The following is a 21,943-nucleotide window of genomic DNA, read 5'->3' on the forward strand; positions in this document are numbered from 1 at the left end:
GAAGCAAGGGTGACCATGTCCACATGGACAGAGCTTACAGGTGTGTTCCTTTCTAGAGGGTGGATAAACGCACACCGTATATCCTCACCTGCATTCTTTGTTTCAGGGATAATGAAACAATTATAACTGAGGCAAGGCAGAGAGGACCCATCTGCTTCAATGGTACACGGTTTCTTCTCTTCCAGAATTTCTTAGCTACTACCCTTGCCAAATGCCGTACCTTCAAACCAATCACGGATCTCCTTGTTGGCTACGAAACTAAATACAATTTGGCTCACCCTTTCCATATCGTCTTTTCATGGCAGGGCCAAAACACACACCACTTTTGGAAGCAAAGCGCATCTTGGGCCTATCTGTCGACACCACAGAGGATGAGATTTTTGGGATGGAGGCCCCTGGGTCTGAATGGAACAGGGACCTGGAGCAACCAGGGCAAAAGCAGCTCAGGCCAGCTGAAATTGAGAATAGCAAAGTTCAGCTATTCCACCACGTACACCACTCAACAGATGATTCCTTACAAAATGTTGAGAAGAGGGTTGATCCCCGCAATGATGATCCCCCACTCCTCTACTAGTGTGTGATAGCCTTGCAGAGGGACTGATCCTTCTCACATCTTCTTTGTTCTCTCCGGGTCCATGCAGGGAACTGTAACTGACACTGTGTTTACACAACCGCTTACCCCTCTTCTCTTACCTCCACTGCTGAGCCCACGCTGTATGAGGGACAGATTTTATTGTTTGCTGCTTCTTCACATTTTGTTTCTCAATGTTTATCCTGTTCAAGGTTCGCATTGGGGTTCATTTTTTGCCACAGCCACATAACTAGACAGCAAGAAGTGCCTTTTTTGTCAGTATCTTCCAATAACCGCAAATACTGCAATGCTAAATGTCATGACCTACAATGTTTGAAGTTTTAGCAATCCCTCTAAATGCTTGGGTATTCTGGGCAAGCTTCACTTATTGGGTGCTATAACACACCTGCTACAAGCAGGTTCAGGGCCGATACCTGCTGGCTCATTTCTGTTTGTTTCTGCTCCAATATCAAACCTCCTTGTGTTCAATAGAAGATATGCTGGCGATTCTCCTTGCTTGCAGTCACATATTATCACACTTACTTAGAAATCAGATAAAATGGACAGCTGGGTGATGGTTAAGGACCTCTAGGATGCCCAGCGGATTAGCATAGCCTTCATCTATGCTCCGATCTCTGGACTGGAAACACAACAGATCATTACAGCCTTCACAAGGGGGCCCTTGATTATTATAGGTAACATTATTATGGTCCTTTTGCACCCCACAATAGATCGCAACAGCATACCGGAGGAAAGAGAATGGCTGGTGGATCTGTGCTTAACAGATGCATAGTGCACACAACATCCAGTTTCCATCTAATATTCCCACTACTTGGCCACTACCATAGGCTCAAATTAAACACCTGTTTTAAGACTCCCGACTCAAACAAATCTCTCCTGCAGTCTGACCGACTCCTCCAGACTCTTTTGTACCATAGTCATGTCGCTGTTTCTCTCCAGTCAGATCTCCTCCTAACTAGATGCTCTGTGACCACCTGGCGGTTGAATGAGTTTCTCCTCCATGACCCGGTGGTCATCACTGCAGATCAGGAGACCCTTACAAAGTACGGGGCCCTGAACAACACAGGTGACATAGATAAATGTGGGGTATGGGATGCTCTTAAGTTGGTCGTCTGGAGAACCTTTATTTAACAAGCTGCATGTTTCAAGCACATGCATGAGCTCACTGGGACCAGCCTGTCCACAGAGCTGCTGGACATTGAACAGCAGCACTAGCACACTCCATTTAACAAGCGCTAAAGAAACGTGCACATAGTGAGGGGCCAATTGCGCACACTCGAACTGGATGGAGGTCACTACATCCTAACTAGTTTGGCTTTTCATTCCTTTTAGTAGTCACTCTAGAAAGCCAGCAATATCCCCTGGGCCTCACAACATACCTATTTTGACTCCAGGGCCCTCCTGCACCTCTCTGCTATGTCTGCGTCAGAGCTCGATGACCACATAACTGCTGCTGAGGTGCTGGGGGTAATTAATCAGCTCAAGCCTTCTAAAGCCTCGCCCAGGATGGGTTCACTGCCTTGTTTTACAAGAGATGTACCCCACCACCCCCAGCTCCTCCCTATTCTTACTGCCCTTTTTAATGACCTTAACAACAATAAAGGTGCTTCTTCTAGCATGATCGAAGTTTCCATATTCCTGATCCTTAAACAAAGCAAAGATCCAGTACACTGCTCTTCCTTCCGCCCAATTTACTTGTGCACGCTGGATATGAAACTTCTGGCTAATGTACTGACCAACTGCTTAGATAAGCTCCTTCTTGACTTGATCCTCACTTACCATAGCAGTTTTGTCCTCAACAACTGGGCCACTAGCAGAAAAAAAACATGGTAAATCTTGCACTTGAGCCCCAAAAATGGGCAGGGTGGCGATCTTGCTATCACTTAACAGGGAAAAAACATTTGTTATGGTTGAGTGGGACATGCTCTTTGATGTTCTACTGAAGTAGGTACTCAGCACCCACTTCCATGGCTGGATCACTGCCCTCCACACAACCGCCACGGCCAGGATCAGACTTATTATCCAAACCTCAGACCCCTTATTTATACATAGAGGCACTCAGCAAGGTTTCACTCTGTCCCTACTTTTTTTTAAACCTTTCTTTGTAACCCCTTCTACAAAAAAAAGATAAGAAGCCACCCCCAAATTCATGGTTTCTCATTCTGCTGTAACGTCTTCAAGATCTCTGCCTTTGCAGATTACTTTTTCCACACCCTCACTTAGCCCACACAATCTCTCCAGGCCATTATCCCCCAGTTGGAGGAATTTTGGGGTGTAGCTGGCCTTCAGATCAACATGAATAATTCAGAAGGCTTAGTCCTTGTGGGAAGCAGTGCTCTGGCAGACTCACTTAAGTCAATCACTCCTTTCTGCTGGACCTATTAGGTACCTAGCTATTCAGTTGACACCCAACCTATAAACTAGAATGAGAATTAATTTCGATCTCCTCTTGTGTGAGGCCCAATCCACATTAGCTGCATGGAGGAACCACTCTCTTTCTTGGGTGCGATGCATTACGGCACGCAAAATGACTATGCTCTTCTCTCCCCTGTTTCAAGCCATGCCCCTCCCACTTCAGAGGGAAGATTTTCCCGCTTAAAAGTGATCTGTATGGGCAGGTGATCGGTCATGCCTTGGTGATAATAATGTGTGCTGCACTACAGGGAGGAAGGGCTGGAAATGTCGGACCTCACAGTTTATTATCAAGCTTCACAACTATGATACATGGTTAAATGGCTGAGGGGAGAGACAGATAAACTGTGGTGCTGTGTTGGCCAAAATTTGGTTGCTAGACCTCATGGCAAAATGCAGTGAATTACTTACAATATGAGAGTTTGGATATCATGGGCCTCAATATGACCCAGACTTCCACCAAAGTGGCAGTCCGACCACAACATTACGACTGTGGCAAAAGCTCCACGGTTGGACTGCTGGTAAAGCCAGGTTGCTGCCAGGCAATACCCTGTTGATCTCAGTGGTCGTAATCCGCAAGGGCATCGCTGCTTGCAGTGCTGCCCTGGGGATTGCGAGTCCCCTTTCCGCCAGCCTTTGCAGGGCGGTAGCCCCGCCATGCAAAGGCTGGCGGAAAGGGTGTGGCGGGGGCCCCATGGGGTCCGCTGCACCTCTAACGCACTTCGCATGGGCAGTGCAAGGGCCCTCATGGACAGCCCCGTCACGCTTTCTGCTGCCCAAATTGCACCGCCACATTGGCGCCAGCTCGAATATGAGCCGGCGCCAATGTTAAGGCCCTGTTCAGCGCAGGGCTGGCGGGTGGAAACACTGTTTCCACCCGCCAGCCCTGCGGTGAACGCCTAAAAGGGCCGGCAGTGTTCAGGTCGCACAGGCAGCCTGATGGCGGTACGAGTTTCCAAACTCGCAATGAGGGCCTATATGTCTCCCCATAACCTGGGCTATGCTTGTCATATGAGACTCTGTTGCACGACAAAAAAGTCTCACTTATTTTCCCTGCCCACGTGGGCAATGCCGACTTCACACCTGAATGTATCTGAGTATTTTTGTTATCCCCAAGTTAGACGTTGGATTGCGCAACCACAAAATAGGGCTGGTGCTACTACGGCCCACTTTTAGAAATTCTTTCAGCACCTCACCTCAATCAAACGCTGGGTCTCCCAAACATATAGCATCTTTAACATCGCTTGGTTTCCCAAATTTATTGCATCATTAACACCCAACACCAATATGTAAAGCACCCTTTCAAAAGTGGTGGGAAATTAACTTAATATCACTTTGGACTCCAAACCACAGCAGGAAATCCTCCTTCATACTAACAAATTTGCTCCCCATGTCCAGGACACGGAAACAATGTAGACACAACTCTTTCCCAGGCACCTTCCCCCAGCCCGCTTCACGCCATTGACTCCTCTCACCCAGATTCATGCTGGCAGGGCTTCTGAGGTTTGGCACCGTACTGCATCTTATGTGGTTCTGCCGTCTCTTGGTAAACGTTTGGGATAAAATATTTGAAGCCATCACTTAGATCCAAAGTCAAACCCTCAACAAATTCCCTTAGCTGACTCTACTTGGTAGGCCATTGGAGGCTTTCTGCCCTCTCCAACTTGATGGATGGCAAGCAGATCTCCCATCTCCTATTGGCAGCTAAACATACTATCCTCTCTGTATGGAGTAAACCTGTTACACTAAATTGTGGCTACCAGATATTTGTTACTTAAAACTGGACTTTTAGGGACCGGATCTGCCTCTTGACATTATGAGCCCTTGCTTTGCTTGACCATTCACTTATTCCATGATTCTCTTCCTCTGTACCTGTGGATGACTGATGTCCTTACACTATATTCTTACCTACAGGAACAACCCGGCTCGGGTGGGAATTTTGGGTAGGAGGATGGATGGGACTAGTTCCTCTGTAGCAGCATCCACCAACAGTTTGGTTGGTTTACCCTTTTATGTGTCTTTTTCTGACAAAACATACAATAAAACTATGAATTATTTAAAATATATGGACCTGTTCACCATAATCCCTCTTTTTTAGAATGCTATTGAACCAAAATTGGATTTCTGTGATAAACATAGGGCCTGATTTAAGAAAAGTGGCGCTGCACCCAGTGCAGTGCCACTTTTCTTGCACCCCTTAGCACCCCCCTAATGCCACTGAAGGGGCGCCGTATCTAAGATGTGGCTCACCATTGCAGTAGTTAGGGAACTAGCGTCAGACTTTTTGATGCTAGTTCGGAGGTTTGCAGGATTAGGGTAACACATTTTGACACTAATCCTGCAAAGCCCATTGTAAACAATGGTCTGGCTCTTTTTAACACCTGCTCTGAGAAGGCATCAAAAGTGCTGAAAAATATGAAGCAATGAAATCTCTTGGATTTCTTTGCACCATTTTTTCAGCCCCCAATGAGGAAACGCCCCTTTTGCATACATTATGCCTGGTGCAGGCAAAATGTAGTACAAAAGATTACAAAGTGGTGCAATGCTTGTAAATTTGTTGCAACGATTTTGGCCTCTTTGGGCCACATTAGCATTAAATAAATGACACTGATGTGGGGCAAGGAGGCACTAAGCGTTCTTAAATCTGCCCCATAATCTTATAGTTGTAGGTGACTTCAATCAAGTAGTTGCCCTTTTTTAGATAGGACTTCCAAATGCAAGTTTGTTCCTGATAACATTTAGAAAGTAATTGAAGCTGCTATTAATTCTCACTTTCTTGCATGTTCTTGGATAATGTGCAAGCCAGACGTTAAATAATTTTCTTTTTTTTTACTTCCCTCCAAGACTCACATACTAGACTTGATTATGTGTTTACTAGTAAATCATATATATCAAATTTAATCAAATCAGAGAGTTCCATTATCATTTCTGATCATGCTGCAGTTATCACAACAATAGAAACTGGTATTGCCCATAAACAATCTGGCAGGTGGAGTTTAATACTTATTTACTAAGAGATGATTAATTTTGTGAAAGATTGAAAACTTTGACTAATGAATACTCCTCCTTTTCCAAATCATGTGACATGTCCATTACAAGTAACTGGTATACCTATAAGGCTGCATTTAAACATCAATAATTTCTGTCAGGTATACTGATTTCCTTAAGCCTTAGACCACTCCTATTACTTCAGTAAGTCCTCAGAGATGTTATTCCATTTGGTGGGAACTAAAATGTAACTGCTTTATATTGCTACACAGAATGCTTGTAATGTCTTATGACAAGTTAAAGCAAAATATTATGAAGGACAAAATAAAGCTGGTAAACTGTTGGTAAAATATCTAAAAGCTATGAATGCAAGTTAATAAGTGACATAATTGATGAATCCAGTAACTTTTGCATTCTGATGACAGTAATTATTTTCTATACATTTTTGTGGACCAGACAAAGTCCCAGGATTGCCTTGTCCAAATTTTAAAAAGCCCAAAATAGAAGGTGGTGCTTACATTCCTATTATTTATAACACATTTTATTAGGTCTAGCACAGACATAAACATTGCCAGCAGAATCTGCCATTGTGAAAACATACTTGTCACATCTAATACGTATAGGCAATCATGCAGTAATACCCCCATTTCCCTTCCGTCCCCTCTATCAAACTCTTGAAGTTTGCGCATCACCAAATGACCTGATTTTGTTGGTTGGGGAGGGGGTTTGGCTTCCTGCCGTGTCAGAGGGATCCTTCTATACTGGGCCCAACCAGCCTATAGCTTGTGGTGTTTCTGTGGGCAGCCTCTTGCAGCATAGATGGAGGTTTCCAGGCTCATACATCTGTTTAGGCTCGCCTTCCATGTCTGTGCGCAGGGAATTCTTGTCTTTCCACACTCTGGTGATGTCTCTTTTGACGAGTGCTAATCCCAACCACATGAGGGTCGCTTGGTATCTTTCACTGTCTATGTCTCTAGTGACATGTAGTAGGGTAAATTTGGGGTCCCTAGGTAGGCTTCATCCTAATATCTGACTTAAGCAGGTGTCTAATCCCTCCAAAAAGGCCCTCAATGCCTTCCCACAGTCCCACACCATATGAAGAAAGGACCCTGTGTGCATCTCAAACATGTTGTAGAAGTTATCACTCCCATTTTCCATAGCGTTTCCCATGTAAAGTATACTCGGTGTAAGTATTTAAGTTGGATCAGTTGGAATTGTGAAGCTATTGCTGCCCCTCGGCGAATACAAGCACTTCTCTCCAGTCATCGCTTTTTAGTGGACACAGGTCTTCACCCCGTGCCCTCTGAAGTTGTGGAGGATGTCTTTGGAGTTAATCAAAAGGCTGTGGTAAATGTTTGAGATCTTATGGGTGGTCTGGCAATCCAGTAGGATTTTGGCCTCAATGAGACTGTCTTCTGGCAACTCGATGAGGGAACATTTGTATGGAGTAAGTGCATGCCAGAGTTGTAGATATTGAAAGAATTGGCTCCTGTGCACGTCATATTCATCTTGGAGATTTACGAAGGATTTAAGTGTAGTGTCCTTTCTAACATTTCCCAACTTAGAGATGCCGATAGTCTCCCACCCTGTGAAAGCCTTGCAGGGCTGATACCAGTCCCAGTGCGGCCACATGCCAGAGGTGAGTCTCTCTGATCAGACATTCCGACCACACCCAGAACCTATGGGTGTCCCGCCAGACCTGAATCATAACCTTAGTAGCTGGTGGACTATTAAGTGTAATAAGATGAGTATTACCCACTGCTCAGATGCTAAGGTGGGGCCACCTACACATCCGAACTACCATTCTTTTATGGTTATCAGATGAGTTGCTCTATTATAGGAGGCTACATCTGGGGTGGTGATGCCACCATCATAGGTGGATTTGTAACATTTAGAAAGGGTGATTCATGGAGCGGTGTGGTTCCACAAAATACTCTGCAATGTTGCCTCTATTGTTGTAAAGAAGGCCTTGGAGAGGAGGAAGCAGTAATTTTGCAGCTGATAGAGTAGGTATGGTCAAGCTATCATCTTGAATATTGAGTAGCAGCCCATGACAGACAGTAGGATCCCTGACCAGAATTTAGTGTCTTGGGACAGTTTCTTTAATTGAGGCAGGATATTGTTTTTCCAATCCCTCTGTGGATTGGTTGTCATGTAGAACCCAAGACACCTGAAGCCCTCTGTCCAGATTTGTAGGTCTCCAGTCTACTCCAGTTTCAAGGCAGAGCAGTTAATCTGGTGTATTATAGATTTGCTTTTGTTTAGGATAAGCCCTTAGAAAGCATAAAAATATGGACCATCTGGAAGGCCCAGGGCCTGGACTCATGAGGCTCTGCCTGAACTATGAGAACGTCTTCGGCGTATAATGCTATTCCGTCAGACTCTTCTGGTATCAAGTCCAGTCCCTTGACCAGAGCATCCACTCTCATCCGTTAGACCAAACGGAGAATCCCTGGCGAGTGCCCCTACGTATCTGTAACATGTCAGAGGTGGCATTGCCCACCTATAAACTTGCTGACAAGCTGTTGTACAACAGATTCACTCTACTAATAAACTTCAGGCCACAGTTCAATGTAGTCAGCAGACAGAACAGGTAGTCCCAATAAAATGAGTGAAAAGCTTTGCAGAAGTCGACTAGAAAAAGTGCATGTACTCCAGGTTGGTTCTCGGCCTGGGCCATTGCATAATGGACTCATTAGATGTTAAGGGACTTGGCTCAGTCAGGCAATAAGTCTGATTGGCTGACTTCATTTAGGGTTGGCTGCTTCTGCTGCTAAGTTCTCCACCAGCTAACAAATCTAGAAAGTATGTTGCAAGTGGGTCATCTGGGGCATTTGACCAGAGCCAGGGCTAAGTCTGTGGTAAGCTGAACCCGAAGGGTCCGCCGGCTAAAGGTGTTGCAGGCTCAGATCACCTAACAAACTGCATGCCGAGCATTGGCATCTTATCCCCCAGGATTGTTTCCACTACTAAGCCCCTCCAGACCCCACCTTGAGTCTCAGAGGATGGGTAGCACCAAAAGTCTGGTCTCTCTTCTGTTCATGATCAGGCAACTTCTAGTGTGTCGAAATAGTGAGCATTCATGTTCAAGATTACTTTGAGGTTGGCTGGGAAAAGCAACATGTACTAGATCTGCATTGACCTCAACTTTTGTTTCACTTCCAAGAATGAGGCCCTCATTACGAGTCTCGCGTGGCAGTGGGACACTTTTTCGCCGGCCAATGGCTTGGAGGGGCTGGCGGTCTGAATCTGCCAGAGCAGCGCTGCAAGGAGCGTTGCCCTGGGGATTACGAGTCCCCTCTCCGCCGGCTTTTACATGGCAGTTGCATCATGTAAAAGCTGGCGGAGATGGGGTACCAAGGGCCCAATCGGGGCCCCTGCACTGCCCATGCACTTGGCATGGGTAGTGCAGGATCCCCCATGGACTGCCCGTCATGCTTTTCACCGTCTGCTTAGCAGATAGGGAAAAGCGCAACAGGTGCTGTTGCACTCAACGCACCACAACATTGCCGCCGGCTCGATTACGAGCCGGCGACAGTGTTGTGGGCTGTTTTCCTCTAGGCCAAGTGGGAAACTCGGGGGCAGTAGAAAGGTGACTGCACTGGCAGTCTCCTGCCTGCGGGAGTTTGCCGGGCAGCATTTGCTGCCTGCCAAACTCACAATGAGGCCCTGAGTGTCTTTGTTGTTGAACTTTCCATGTATAGTACGGAAATAGCATGACTAGTGCTGGGTTATAGAGCAAGGTGTCCATTTCCCGGGAGGCCTTAAGTATTGCATTGCTGTCCATAGGGTTAAATACCCTTGCAATGATGTCTCGTGGATAACCCCCTGCGGGGATGTTGGGGACGGTGACCTGTTTGCCCGCTCAGCTGCAAACCTAGCTGAGAGTTTGCCTTTGGGGACCCAAGTCTGTAGCCAGTCCACTATGAAACACGTTGCTGAGGTGCTCGTTGAGTCCACTGGTGTCCCCACACTCCTGAGGTTGTTGTGGTAAGAGACCTACATCTTTTTAATACTGTATTTCTTATAATTATCTTTTCCTAATTCACATTATTGTTGTGATACAGATATTATCCTTTTTTAATGTCTCCATATTTTCTTTGCATCTTCTATTCTATTCTTTCACACTATATTCACTGTCTCTGCTGGTCTTTTATATCTAATTGTTATCTCTTCATATATTTGGTATAATGTAATACTTTCAACTTTACTATTTGCAGTCGCTTACACACCAAGAATATTGTCTATTTTTACATATTCGTTCATTTTTATCAACTGCTGTCTTAAATATTCATTGGAGGTGGATATATGAAACTGTACACGTTTATTTAAATAAATGCTCTATAATATTTGTTATTATATACGTGTTGAGTGTTGTTTTACTTAAGTACATTCTAAAAATTCTATAACACTGATAACAGTGAAAAAGTAAGTGATTTATGTCGCCAGACTTTATGTTTCCAACCTTTAAACTAACTTTGTTTGGTTTCTCCGTAGTTTGCCTTCTGAAGTGTTCCGGCCACGGACGCTGTGACCCAATTACCAAGCGCTGTATTTGCTACCCGTTCTGGATGGAGAGCTTAATTCAGCGTTACCTGTATAGTGGAGAAAGCAATTGTGGTGAGTTACTGTGAAACAAAGTGTGGCTTCTCTGTGGTTCATTACTAATCCTTTTTTGCACCATCATTGCTTTTTATTTTAGGTTTGTTTACAAAACGTAAACAAACGATATCGATTGGCCCATTTCATGTATTACCATTCTTTTCATTGGGGATGTAAATGGATTTATTTCTTCTATAGTGAAATTAACTGAAACAGTTTACCTTTCAAACAACAATTGAGGTCCCAGAACCTTAGATTGTAGAAATATGTCCATTGATTTGTGCTCGCTCCCATAATTAGGTTCATTTTTAAATTAAAAGCTCAGTTGGGTGACTTCTTGCTTTTTATGTATATTTGAGAGTATATGTCTGACCTAAACTGTGCTCTCTCACAGAATGGAGCATACTGTATGTGACAGTATCGGTGTTTGCACTGATGACGCTTGTAGGTAGCCTAGCCTGGCTTTGCTTCTACTGCTGCAAAAGGTACTGTACAGCTGGTATTTTTAAATGCCTTTTAATCAGTAATATTTGGTTTCTTTTCCATTTTGTGATGTCAAAAAACATTAAAAAATGTACATATAAAAGCTGCCATTGCCGTCTTCAATGCCATAAGACAGGACACAAGACCAGTCTTACTGACAGATGTAGTAAGATATGCTTTTCACCATCTGTGGAGACGTGTGGCAGTATGTATTGTGGATATACTGTTGTAAACATATTAACAAAACTGTCTTCAAAGTGCTTCAGGAGGTTTTAGCGATGTTCTGCAGCTAACCCCCTTTAAGGCAATGTGTATAGCGCGTACCCAGACATTACAACAGTTATTTTGTAGTGTCAGTAAGCATTTTAAAATTGAATGTACATTTTCACCATTATATTTTCGTGCAGACCGGAATGCTTCACTGTATATATCAGTATCTGTTAAAATGTATTTTTTCTTGATTAGTTTGTCAGCGCAACACTTTGGGGCATATTTATGCTCTGTTTGCACCGAATTAGTGTCATTTGTTTACTCTAATTCGGTGCAAAACTAACTCCATATTTATACTTTGGTGCTAGACCCCTCTAGCGCCAAATTTATGGAGTTAAAGTCATTTTTTGAAAGTGGAGACCTACCTTGCCTTAATAAGATGCAAGGTAGGCGTTCCCATGCAAAAAATGACTCTATGGCCTTAACGCCGTATTTAGGGGCATATTTATACTCTGTTTGCACCGAATTAGCGTCATTTTTTTTACTCTAATTCGGTGCAAATCTAACTCCATATTTATACTTTGGTGCTGGACCCGTCTAGCACCAAGGCCCTGATTTATACTTTTTTTTCACTGCATCAACTTCATTTTTTGACGCAAAAGTGGCGCAAACGTACAAAATATTGGCCCTTATTTATACTTTTTTGCTGCAAAACTGCACTAACTCAGGCCCATATTTATACTTTTTGACGCTAAACTGCGCTAACGCAGTTTAGCGTCAAAAAATTTAGCGCCGTCTAACGCCATTCTGAAGCGCCATGCGGGCGCCGTATTTATGGAATGGCGTTAGCCGGCGCAAGCGGACCGGCGCTGCCTGGTGTGCGTGGAAAAAAAACACGTAGACCAGGCAGCGCCGGCGTAGGGGGAAAATGGCGTTAGGGCGTCTTAAAATGGGGCAAGTCAGGTTGAGGCAAAAAAATCGCCTCAACCCGATTTGTGCCATTTTTTTCAACGCCCAGACGCCATTTAAATGACTCCTGTCTTAGTAAAGACAGGAGTCATGCCCCCTTGCCCAATGGCCATGCCCAGGGGACTTCTGTCCCCTGGGCATGGTCATTGGGCATAGTGGCATGTAGGGGGGCACAAATAAGGCCCCCCTATGCCACCCAAAAAAATTAAAAAATATAAAAAATTATACTTACCTGAACTTACCTGAATGTCCCTGGGGTGGGTCCCTCCATCCTTGGGTGTCCTCCTGGGGTGGGCAGGGGTGGCAGGGGGGGGCACCTGTGGGCTCATTTTGAGCCCACAGGCCCCTTAACGCCTACCCTGACCCAGGCGTTAAATAGTGGCGCAAATGCGGGGTTTTTTGACCCGCCAACTCCCGGGCGTGATTTTTGCCCGGGAGTATAAATACGACGCATTTGCGTCGCCGTCATTTTTTTAGACGGGAACGCCTTCCTTGCATCTCATTAACGCAAGGAAGGCGTTCACGGAAAAAAATGACGCTATTTGCCCATACTTTGGCGCTAGACGCGTCTAACGCCAAAGTATAAATATGGCGTTCGTTTTGCGCCGAATTTGCGTCGAAAAAAACGACGCTAATTCGGCGCAAACGGAGTATAAATACGGGCCTCAGTTTTGCACCAAAAAGTTTTGCACCGGCTTGCACCATTTCTGTGCACCAGCCGGGCACCTTATGGAATGGTGCAAGCCGGTGCAAAGGGTAGGCTAGAGTAAAAAAAAATGACTTTAGTCAGGTGGGGCTGGCAGTATAGAAGAAGAGGGTTTAGCACCAAAAAATGACTTTAGGCAGGTTAGAGTAAAAAACAAATGACTCTAACCAGATTAGCGTCATTTTATGGTGCTAAACCTACCATGTCACATGACTCCTGCCTTAAAAAAGGCGGGAGTCATGCACACCACCCCAATGGCCAGCACAGAGGACAGGGGTCCCCTGGGCATGGCCATTGCACCCTGTGCCATGTATGGGGGCCCATTTCAGGGCCCCTATGGCACTTGCAAAAATAAAATGCAATCTTACCTGTACTTACCTAGAATGGGGTCCCCCATCTTCCGCAGTCCCTCTGGTGTGGGTGGGGGTGCCCCTGGGGCCTGGGGAGGGCAACTGTGGGCTTATTCCATGGTGTTCCACCATGGAAATAGGCCCACAGGTCCCCTAACGCCTGCCCTGACCCAGGCTTTAAAAAATGTGGCAAAGCAAGCTTTGCCCCATTTTTTGACCCCTCTCCCCCCTTGCACCATTTTTGCATGGGAGTATAAATATGGCATTAAGGCCATAGAGTCATTTTTTGCACGGGAACGCCTACTTTGCATCTCATTAAGGCAAGATAAGTCTCCACTTTCAAAAAATGACTTTAACTCCATAAATTTGGCGCTAGAGGGTTTTAGCACCAAAGTATAAATATGGAGTTAGTTTTGCACTGAATTAGAGAAAAAAAAATGATGCTAATTCAGTGCAAACAGAGGGGCATATTTATACTCCGTTTGCGCCGGAATTGCGTCGTTTTTTTTGACGCAATTTCGACGCAAAACTAACTCCATATTTATACTTTGGCATTAGATGCGTCTAGCACCAAAGTCCATGGAGTTAGCGTCATTTCTTAGCGTGGACACCTACTTTGCGTTAATTATATGCAAGGTAGGCGTTCCCGTCTAAAAAATCGACTCCGAGGCATGTGCGTCGGATTTATACTCCCGGGCAAAAATCACGCCCGGGAGTGGGCGGGTCAAAAAAAATGACGTACGGCCGCTTTTGCGCCGTTTTTTAGCGCCTGCAAAAGGCAGGCGTTAAGGGACCTGTGGGCTCTGAAGGAGCCCAGAGGTGCCCCCCCCATGCCCCCAGGGACACCCCCTGTCACCCATGCCCACCCCAGGAGGACACCCAAGGCTGGAGGGACCCATCCCAGGGACATTAAGGTAAGTTCAGGTAAGTGTTTTTTTTTTTTTTTTTGTGGCATAGGGGGGCCTGATTTGTGCCCCCCTACATGCCACTATGCCCAATGACCATGCCCAGGGGACAGAAGTCCCCTGGGCATGGCCATTGGGCAAGGGGACATGACTCCTGTCTTTGCTAAGACAGGAGTCATTTCTATGGGGGTTGGGAGTGAAAAAAAATGGCGCAAATCGGGTTGAGGCGAAAAAATTGCCTCAACCTGACTTGCCCCATTTCTTGACGCCCAAGCCCCATATCCCCCTACGCCGGCGCTGCCTGGTGTACGTCGTTTTTTTTAATGCACACCAGATGGCGCCGGCGGCTAACGCCGGCTAACGTCATTCAATAAATACGGCGCCCGCATGGCGCTTCAGAATGGCGTTAGCCGGCGCTAATTTTTTTGACGCAAAACTGCGTTGGCGCAGTTTTGCGTCAAAAAGTATAAATATGGGCCAGAGTATAAATATGCCCCTTAGCGTCAAAAAATAGTGCTAATCTGGTTAGAGTCATTTATTTTGACTCAAACCTGCCTAACGTCATTTTTTTTAAAGCTAGACTACCCTTTGCACCGGCTTGCACCATTCCATAAATATAGTGCCCAGCTAGTGCTAAAAAATGGTGCAAGCCGGTGCGAAACTTTTTGGTGCAAAACTGCATTAGTGCAGTTTTGCTCCAAAAAGTATAAATAAGGCCCTTTATTCATTGGTTCTCAATTTAACAGCACAAAAGTGTATTCATTGCTTCTCACAGTCACATATAGGCAATTTCATAAAGATTTAAAAGTTGTCTTAATCTCCCGGTTCACAATTTTTTCCTATTAGAGACTAGCCATAAGCATCACAGATTCCCACCGGTATTGTTTGCATGCATGTAGGCTTAAGAAGTCTACAGCATCTATACAATGCACTTGATCAAATTCTTGTGTATTTTATTGACATGGAATATCAGCATCACTCAGAGCAGTTCTTCATAATCAGCTCACAGACATTTGAAAAGGATACAAATACTGTATGCAAGGATATGTAGTGTTTTGTGTGTGTATATATATTTTTATTGGTAAGCCAGACTTTCCATTGGAAAAGCATTTCCTTTTTCACTAATAACTTTGGCGCCATTTGTCTTCAAGATACTCTCCAATGACGACAATGATAACATCTCTAATTATGTCATTGACAACACTGAGCATGGCGAAGATACAAGTTCTAGTTAGCACAGTAAACAAAAAACGGTTAATTTCAGGTTTTTTTTCAGTTTAAACAAAGTAGGTTCTAACTGACATTTTCACCTAATTATAATATCACTTTAACCCTTGGTTTATTCAGTGGAAAAAATAATATTATATATATATATATATATATATACATATATATATATATATATATTGTTATATATATATATTGTTTTATATATATATATTGTGTGTGTGTATATATTTCATATACATACATATATTCATTCATTTTAAAAACCAAAGGTTACAGGGACACTCTTGTTAGGCTCACATTTTAAACATAAAGAACCATAGGAATTCACCCTTTATAGTTAGAGTGATCTCAAGTAACTATAACTCGTGCCCTAAGGTAACTATATATCGTGCCCTAAGGTAACTATAACTTGGGCCCCTGCTACGCACAGTTTTTTTGGCAAACATTTTACTGCAAACTTTACATTGATATTATCAATGATGTTATCAAAGATGTCATGAGTGCCGTAATTTGTGGTGTAATAAGCAGTGAATGGCAAAGACACAAGTTATAGTTATTGTAGGGCACGAGTTATAGTTACTTGAGATAGCTCTAACTGTAACAGGTAAATTTCAATGGTTTTGTATGCTTAAAATATGAGCCTAACTATATCTCCCCTGTAACTTTTGATTTTTTAAGTGAATTTCTGAGAGTTTTTTTAATTCTGTTTCCTAACTATAACGTCCCTGTAACCTTTGTTTTTTAGAGTGAAGTTCTATGTTTTTTTTAACGTAATGTAATTTTCATTACTATACGTTAGTTCAACCACCACCGTGCAGGGCCTTGTGACGGTGCGAAGTGGCGATTTGTGGGAGGGGCTGGTCTGTGGCGAGGCCCTGTGGCCAACCCCCTATAACCACCCAACCTTGCGGTGTGCATGGCTTTTAGCCATGCGAGGTGGGGTTGGCCACAAGGCCTGGTCTGCAGCAAGTTCCGGCTGCCAACCCCGCTTTCCACCTAACACTGAGAGAGAAAGAGAGAGATTGAAAGAGAGCAATTTGGGCTCTGATGAATGATATGCTTAGGATGAGATATGTCCGGACAAATTGAAAAGAAAAATGTTTTTGTCAATTAAAAAGAGTGAGATCACCTTTCATTATGTAACTTAAATATTTTTAGTTAAAAAGAAACTAAAGCAGGAAATTACCACAGACTCACCTAGACTGGAACCTTTAACCTTCATGTGTGCATATCTGACACTTTGACCACTAGGCCAGAGGTGACTCTTTGCTGTGCAGTGTCCAGACTTAGCTATGACATTCAGCACACAGATTTTGAAGGAAACAAAATCTTCAATGTTACATCAGTAGGAATGTTCAACAGTCAAAACACTGGAAAATAAACAGACACTCTCTCATGAGATACCATGGTTTGAACCTTCAGCCTACTGAGTGACAGTCCAAGAGCTTTACCATTAGGCCAGAAGTGACCATGGTCTGCTGTCCATCAAAACATTACTATAATGTTCATGCGTGGCCTCCCTGCATTGTACTTGATTAAAGCCCCGGGGAGGTGCCGGTCCTCAGAACTGCGCCCCTGCATTCATTATAAATAAAGCCCTGGGAAGGTGGCACCCCCCAGGCATCAAAATGCCCTATGAGGGGTCCCTTGAGTCCCTCCCTTCCTTTATGTTAAAGTGCCCCAGGGAACTGGCCCACTCGGGGGCTTCATAAAAACAAGCACAGGAGCCCCTGCATTTGTTTTTTTTTAATATTTTTGCAGGGCATTTGTGATGTTGCAAATTCACTGCAAAAGTTGTTTTTTTTAAGTCCCTTCTTGCCCTTGTGGGGTCCCTATGGGGGCCCCAGCACCAGCTCTAAGGGGTCAGTGTGTCCCTACCCTGCCTCCTTTTCTTTTTTGTTCACTTTTTTCTGGGACTTTGCTGAAGCTGAGTCCCAAGATGGCTGCCATCACTTCCTGGTATGAAGTGTTGGCAAACAATCAGAGCTCTGAAGCTCCATGCATGAGCTCTTAGTATTCACAAAGTCGTCGGGGAGGATCTACGACCCTAGATATAGAAATTAGTTTTCCCTTTAATATCTCAAAAATGACTGAACTGATTTACACCGAATATGCAAAAGTGTAATCTGTTTACTGAAACCTACCTTTCTGCCAAATTTGGTGTAATTCCGTCCAGCAGTTGGGCTGTAGTCGCGTTCAACATTCCTACAGGAATTAAAATGGGAAACACATGTTTTTTTGCCCCCCCTTTTTTTATCCCACTTGATCGATCAACCCGAAACTGCCCATGTGCAACAAGAATCACCTGCACACTTTTTTTGGAAAGGTTTGTGAAGATTCGTCGAACGGTGCCAAAGGTATAGACAAGACAAAAAATGCTTTTTCTGTGGAAACATGGTCCTGACTATAACTACCTACTGGCGACCACCGCTAGGTAATATACATATAGATCAATAGCGAGAAAGAAATGGAGCTAGTGAGAGAGAGAGGGAAAAAGAGAGCCTTGGATGTCAATATATGGCCATAATATGCTAATTACCTTTATTTTATTGTTTATGTTATTTTTGGCCACTTAGCTTGGACTTTTCTGTTTCTTTTCAAATGACTGATCGTTACTGAAAACTTTAAGTGAAATAGTGGACTATGCTGTTCAGTTGTCTGTACAAAAGTGAGAAAATTATTAATTAGTCAGCCAAGAATTTTAGAAAAACAAACTTAGCTTTTTTTTAAAAAAAGCATTTGTCTGTAAAAAGGAGAATTTCTTGAAATTTTTCACCTTCCTGCACAAAAACAACCACAAGAGGTGTTTTTCACTTTCTATGTGTGCTGGACAATGCATAGGAAAAAACAGGGAGAAATACAAATATTTCTCCCCCTTGCGTCACTCTTATGCGTCACTCTTACACCACCCCTGAGGTGGCGTCAGAATCTGATGCATTCCCAGACTTGTAAATCTGTAAATGCCTCAGATTCCTCCAGGTTGCATGGGTGTTGCATTGGAACACTCCAAGCAACACCCATGGAATGTCCCTTTCACGCAGTGTTATGCATGAAAGGTGTCAATGTATACAAGGCCATGAAAAGCCATGCAGGGTGGCTTTGCGTGGTCTTGTAGATATGGGCTGACACACAGCGCCACTGGAGCGTAAAGAAATTACACTTTGGTGGCACAGTGTGCCACTAGGACCTCATAAATGAGGCCCATATTCTCCTGTCTTTTCCAGTTTAAAAAAAAATGATGAACTTTTAATTTAACTGAGCATCCTACCTTGTGTGATCACAAATAGAGGGAGTGCTGTGTTAAAGACTGGAGAATGACTGGTACAGTTCATAAGAAGTTTCCTGAAATCTCTTTTGAACTCAGGAACAGGACATTATGGCCCGTATTTATACTTTTTGACGCTAAACTGCGCTAACGCAGTTTAGCGTCAAAAAGTTTTGCGCCGGCTAACGCCATTCTGAAGCGCCATGCGGGCGCCGAATTTATTGAATGGCGTTAGCCGGCGCAAGCAGACCGGCGCTGCCTGGTGTGCGTGGAAAAAAAACACGTGCACCAGGCAGCGCCGGCGTTGGGAAAAATGGCGCTAGGGCGTCTTAAAAATGGTGCAAGTCAGGTTGACGCAAAAAATCGCCTCCACCCGATTTGCGCCATTTTTAATGACGCCCAGACGCCATTTACATGACTCCTGTCTTAGTAAAGACAGGAGTCATGCCCCCTTGCCCAATGGCCATGCCCAGGGGACTTATGTCCCCTGGGCATGGCCATTGGGCATTGAGGCATGTAGGGGGGCACAAATCAGGCCCCCCTATGCCAAAAAAAAGTATTAAAAAAAAAATAATTATACTTACCTGAATGTCCCTGGGGTGGGTCCCTCCATCCTTGGGTGTCCTCCTGGGGTGGACAAGGGTGGCAGGGGGGGTCCCTGGGGGCATGGGAGGACAGCTGTGGGCTCATTTTGAGCCCACAGGTCCCTTAACGCCTGCCCTGACCCAGGCGCTAAAATCCGGCGCAAATGCGGGGTTTTTTGCCCCGCCCACTGCCGGGCGTCATTTTTGCCCGGGAGTATAAATACGACGCATTTGCGTCGCAGTCATTTTTTTAGACGGGAACGCCTACCTTGCATCTCATTAACGCAAGGAAGGCGTTCACGCAAAAAAATGACGCTCTTTCCTCATACTTTGGCGCTAGACGCGTCTAACGCCAAAGTATAAATATGGCGTTAGTTTTGCGCTGAATTTGCGTCGAAAAAAACGACGCTAATTCGGCGCAAACGGAGTATAAATATGCCCCTATGTGTACCACACAGATGATAGATGGATGAAAACCTTCAAAGGACTCCATTGTGTGCAAATTTCTCAAACTTCCACCTTGAGAGAAAAAACTGGATGCCAAGAGAGTCACAAGCAAGCTGGGCGAGCAAAAATTAAGTTTGCGACTACAAATTCTGTACTCCCTCAGCATCTCAACTATGCCACACAATTTAAAGCCAAAGGCTGCCATGCACAGTGGAGATAGATCTTCTATGCTTGGATGGAAAGACAATGGTCTTGAGCAGTGGGGATTGGCCACCTACAAGACTAGGCGCAGTGTCTGGCAGAAGGCCTGGTCCTGCAGCAAGCTCCCGCTGTGGAGAAGAGAATACTTTCATTGAAGTTTGATGTAGAATAGCATAAAACATTTTAGAAATACCTGGAAAAATACAGGTAGTGTAAAATTATGGTAAGGAGTGATTATAAACCTTACCAAATGTGTAATGGCCCTCTAAAATTACATTAAAACCGAGAGTTAACTCAAACTGCAACAGTGCAAAGCATGAACTCGTCTACCAAATACAGTGATCATAGAACACGGGTGGAGGTTAGATTACATGTCGGTGCTTTTATATGATGGTAGATGTGTTGCAGTAGTGTAATGAGTGTTGTAATTGTTACAGTACTTGTGTGGTATATTTTGGTCATTGTTTCATGTTGAGATGATAGACGTGTAAGAGTTAGATATTAGGTATCTCTGGCTACGTTTTAGACAGTTAGTGGTTTATGACCCTTGCTCTGTGACTTAATAATGTTGTATGTGTATATGAATTATCTTTATGTAATAGTGCTTGTTGTATTAGTATACGGTGTTTTCATAGGCACATTGTGTGGGTTTATAGTTCTGCAGTGAACCTTTGATTATATATATTAGTTTTAGATAATATAGTAACTTTTCAATTAGTTCATAATATTTTTCATAATTTTTTCTTATTGAAAAGTTGAGATGATAGTTGTAGTATTCGATGATGTTGTCAGTGAAGTAATCAGTGAAGTTATCAATGATGTCATTCAACATGCCATCAGTGATGTGACATGTGAGGTCATTAGCATGGAACGAATGGAGCATGGGTTATGAATCATTGTGACAACTCGAAACCCCTGAAGCATGGGGAATAAAATACATATCCTGGGCAGATTAATAACCAACCAGGATCCAGAAGTCTGTGGCACCTGACATTTCTTTAGATTAGATTTATCAGTTCCTTATAGCAAAGCATTCTCTTAAACAGTTTTGGTGCCTTTTATAAACCTAACAATATTGGCCTTATCGTTGTCTTATAATAGATAATATTGTCTTCGAAAGGAGTTTCAGTTTTTAGTTACCTTTAGACCATTAGAAAGGTTATATAAGGACAAGCAGGAGTCAAAGAGGATATGAAAAAAAAGTTACTTTTTCTTTTAATTTTACTGTTCCCAGACTTGAAAGAGATTTAGACAGCACCATGTTGTTTCATCCAGTAATACTTGCCAACCACAAGAAACGGGCTTTGGACTCATGGATGCTCAGCCGTAAATTTAATAATAGTCAAAACAAGAGTAAACATAAAGCAAAGGCTTAAATTAATTCCCGCCAACTCCAGTCCACAACGTTCCTAACTCCACAAATTGTGTCTATAATGCATCTTGTTAAAAAGAAAAAGATTAACATTCATTATCCCCTTTGTAGCAAAGATGAAGAAAACCAACTTTTGCAAGCAATGCTGGACACATTCGAGGTATTAATTTATCAAATGGTATGCAAAATAGTCTTAGATTGTGCGACCTCAATGTACAGCATTTAAATGAAATTGTTCATCACCATTTTTAAATAGGCTAAGAAGCTCAAAGACGTAATAATCACTTTGAAATACTTTATCGCCCCACTTGTCCAGTTCTAAAATAAAATCAGGAATTAGTATTCTTACAAATCTTGCTTGATTACTAGGGCATCCTCAGGACTCACATGAAGAAATGTTATTTACCATATATACAGCTGAAGAGGAAATGTGTAGTTACTGAAGAGAGAAAAGGGCTATACAGTTTTTGGCCATTCAACAGTTTCCCAAAACAAAGTGATCATTAGAAGAATCGTTAAATGCACCATATGCTACAAAAACGCTTCCTGTAATAAAGAGAGAACGCAAAGCGAGTCTAAAACCATATAAAAATACTTTACGAAATGTTGGAAGGTGGAAATACATAC

General features: G+C 43.6%; 1 protein-coding gene across 1 annotated transcript in view; it reads left to right on the forward strand.

Annotated features, from left to right (window-relative positions):
• The window catches only part of KIAA0319 (KIAA0319 ortholog), a 562,397-nt gene that overhangs the window by 469,357 nt on the left and 71,097 nt on the right, over nt 1-21,943 (forward strand). Inside the window, exons 18-19 of the mRNA XM_069218755.1 lie at nt 10,490-10,612; nt 10,989-11,079. Of these exons, the coding sequence (XP_069074856.1) occupies nt 10,490-10,612; nt 10,989-11,079 (214 nt within the window). The remainder of the gene's footprint in view (nt 1-10,489; nt 10,613-10,988; nt 11,080-21,943) is intronic.

The sequence above is a fragment of the Pleurodeles waltl genome, chromosome 2_1 (genome assembly GCF_031143425.1).
Source record: "Pleurodeles waltl isolate 20211129_DDA chromosome 2_1, aPleWal1.hap1.20221129, whole genome shotgun sequence".
Lineage (NCBI taxonomy): Eukaryota > Metazoa > Chordata > Amphibia > Caudata > Salamandridae > Pleurodeles > Pleurodeles waltl.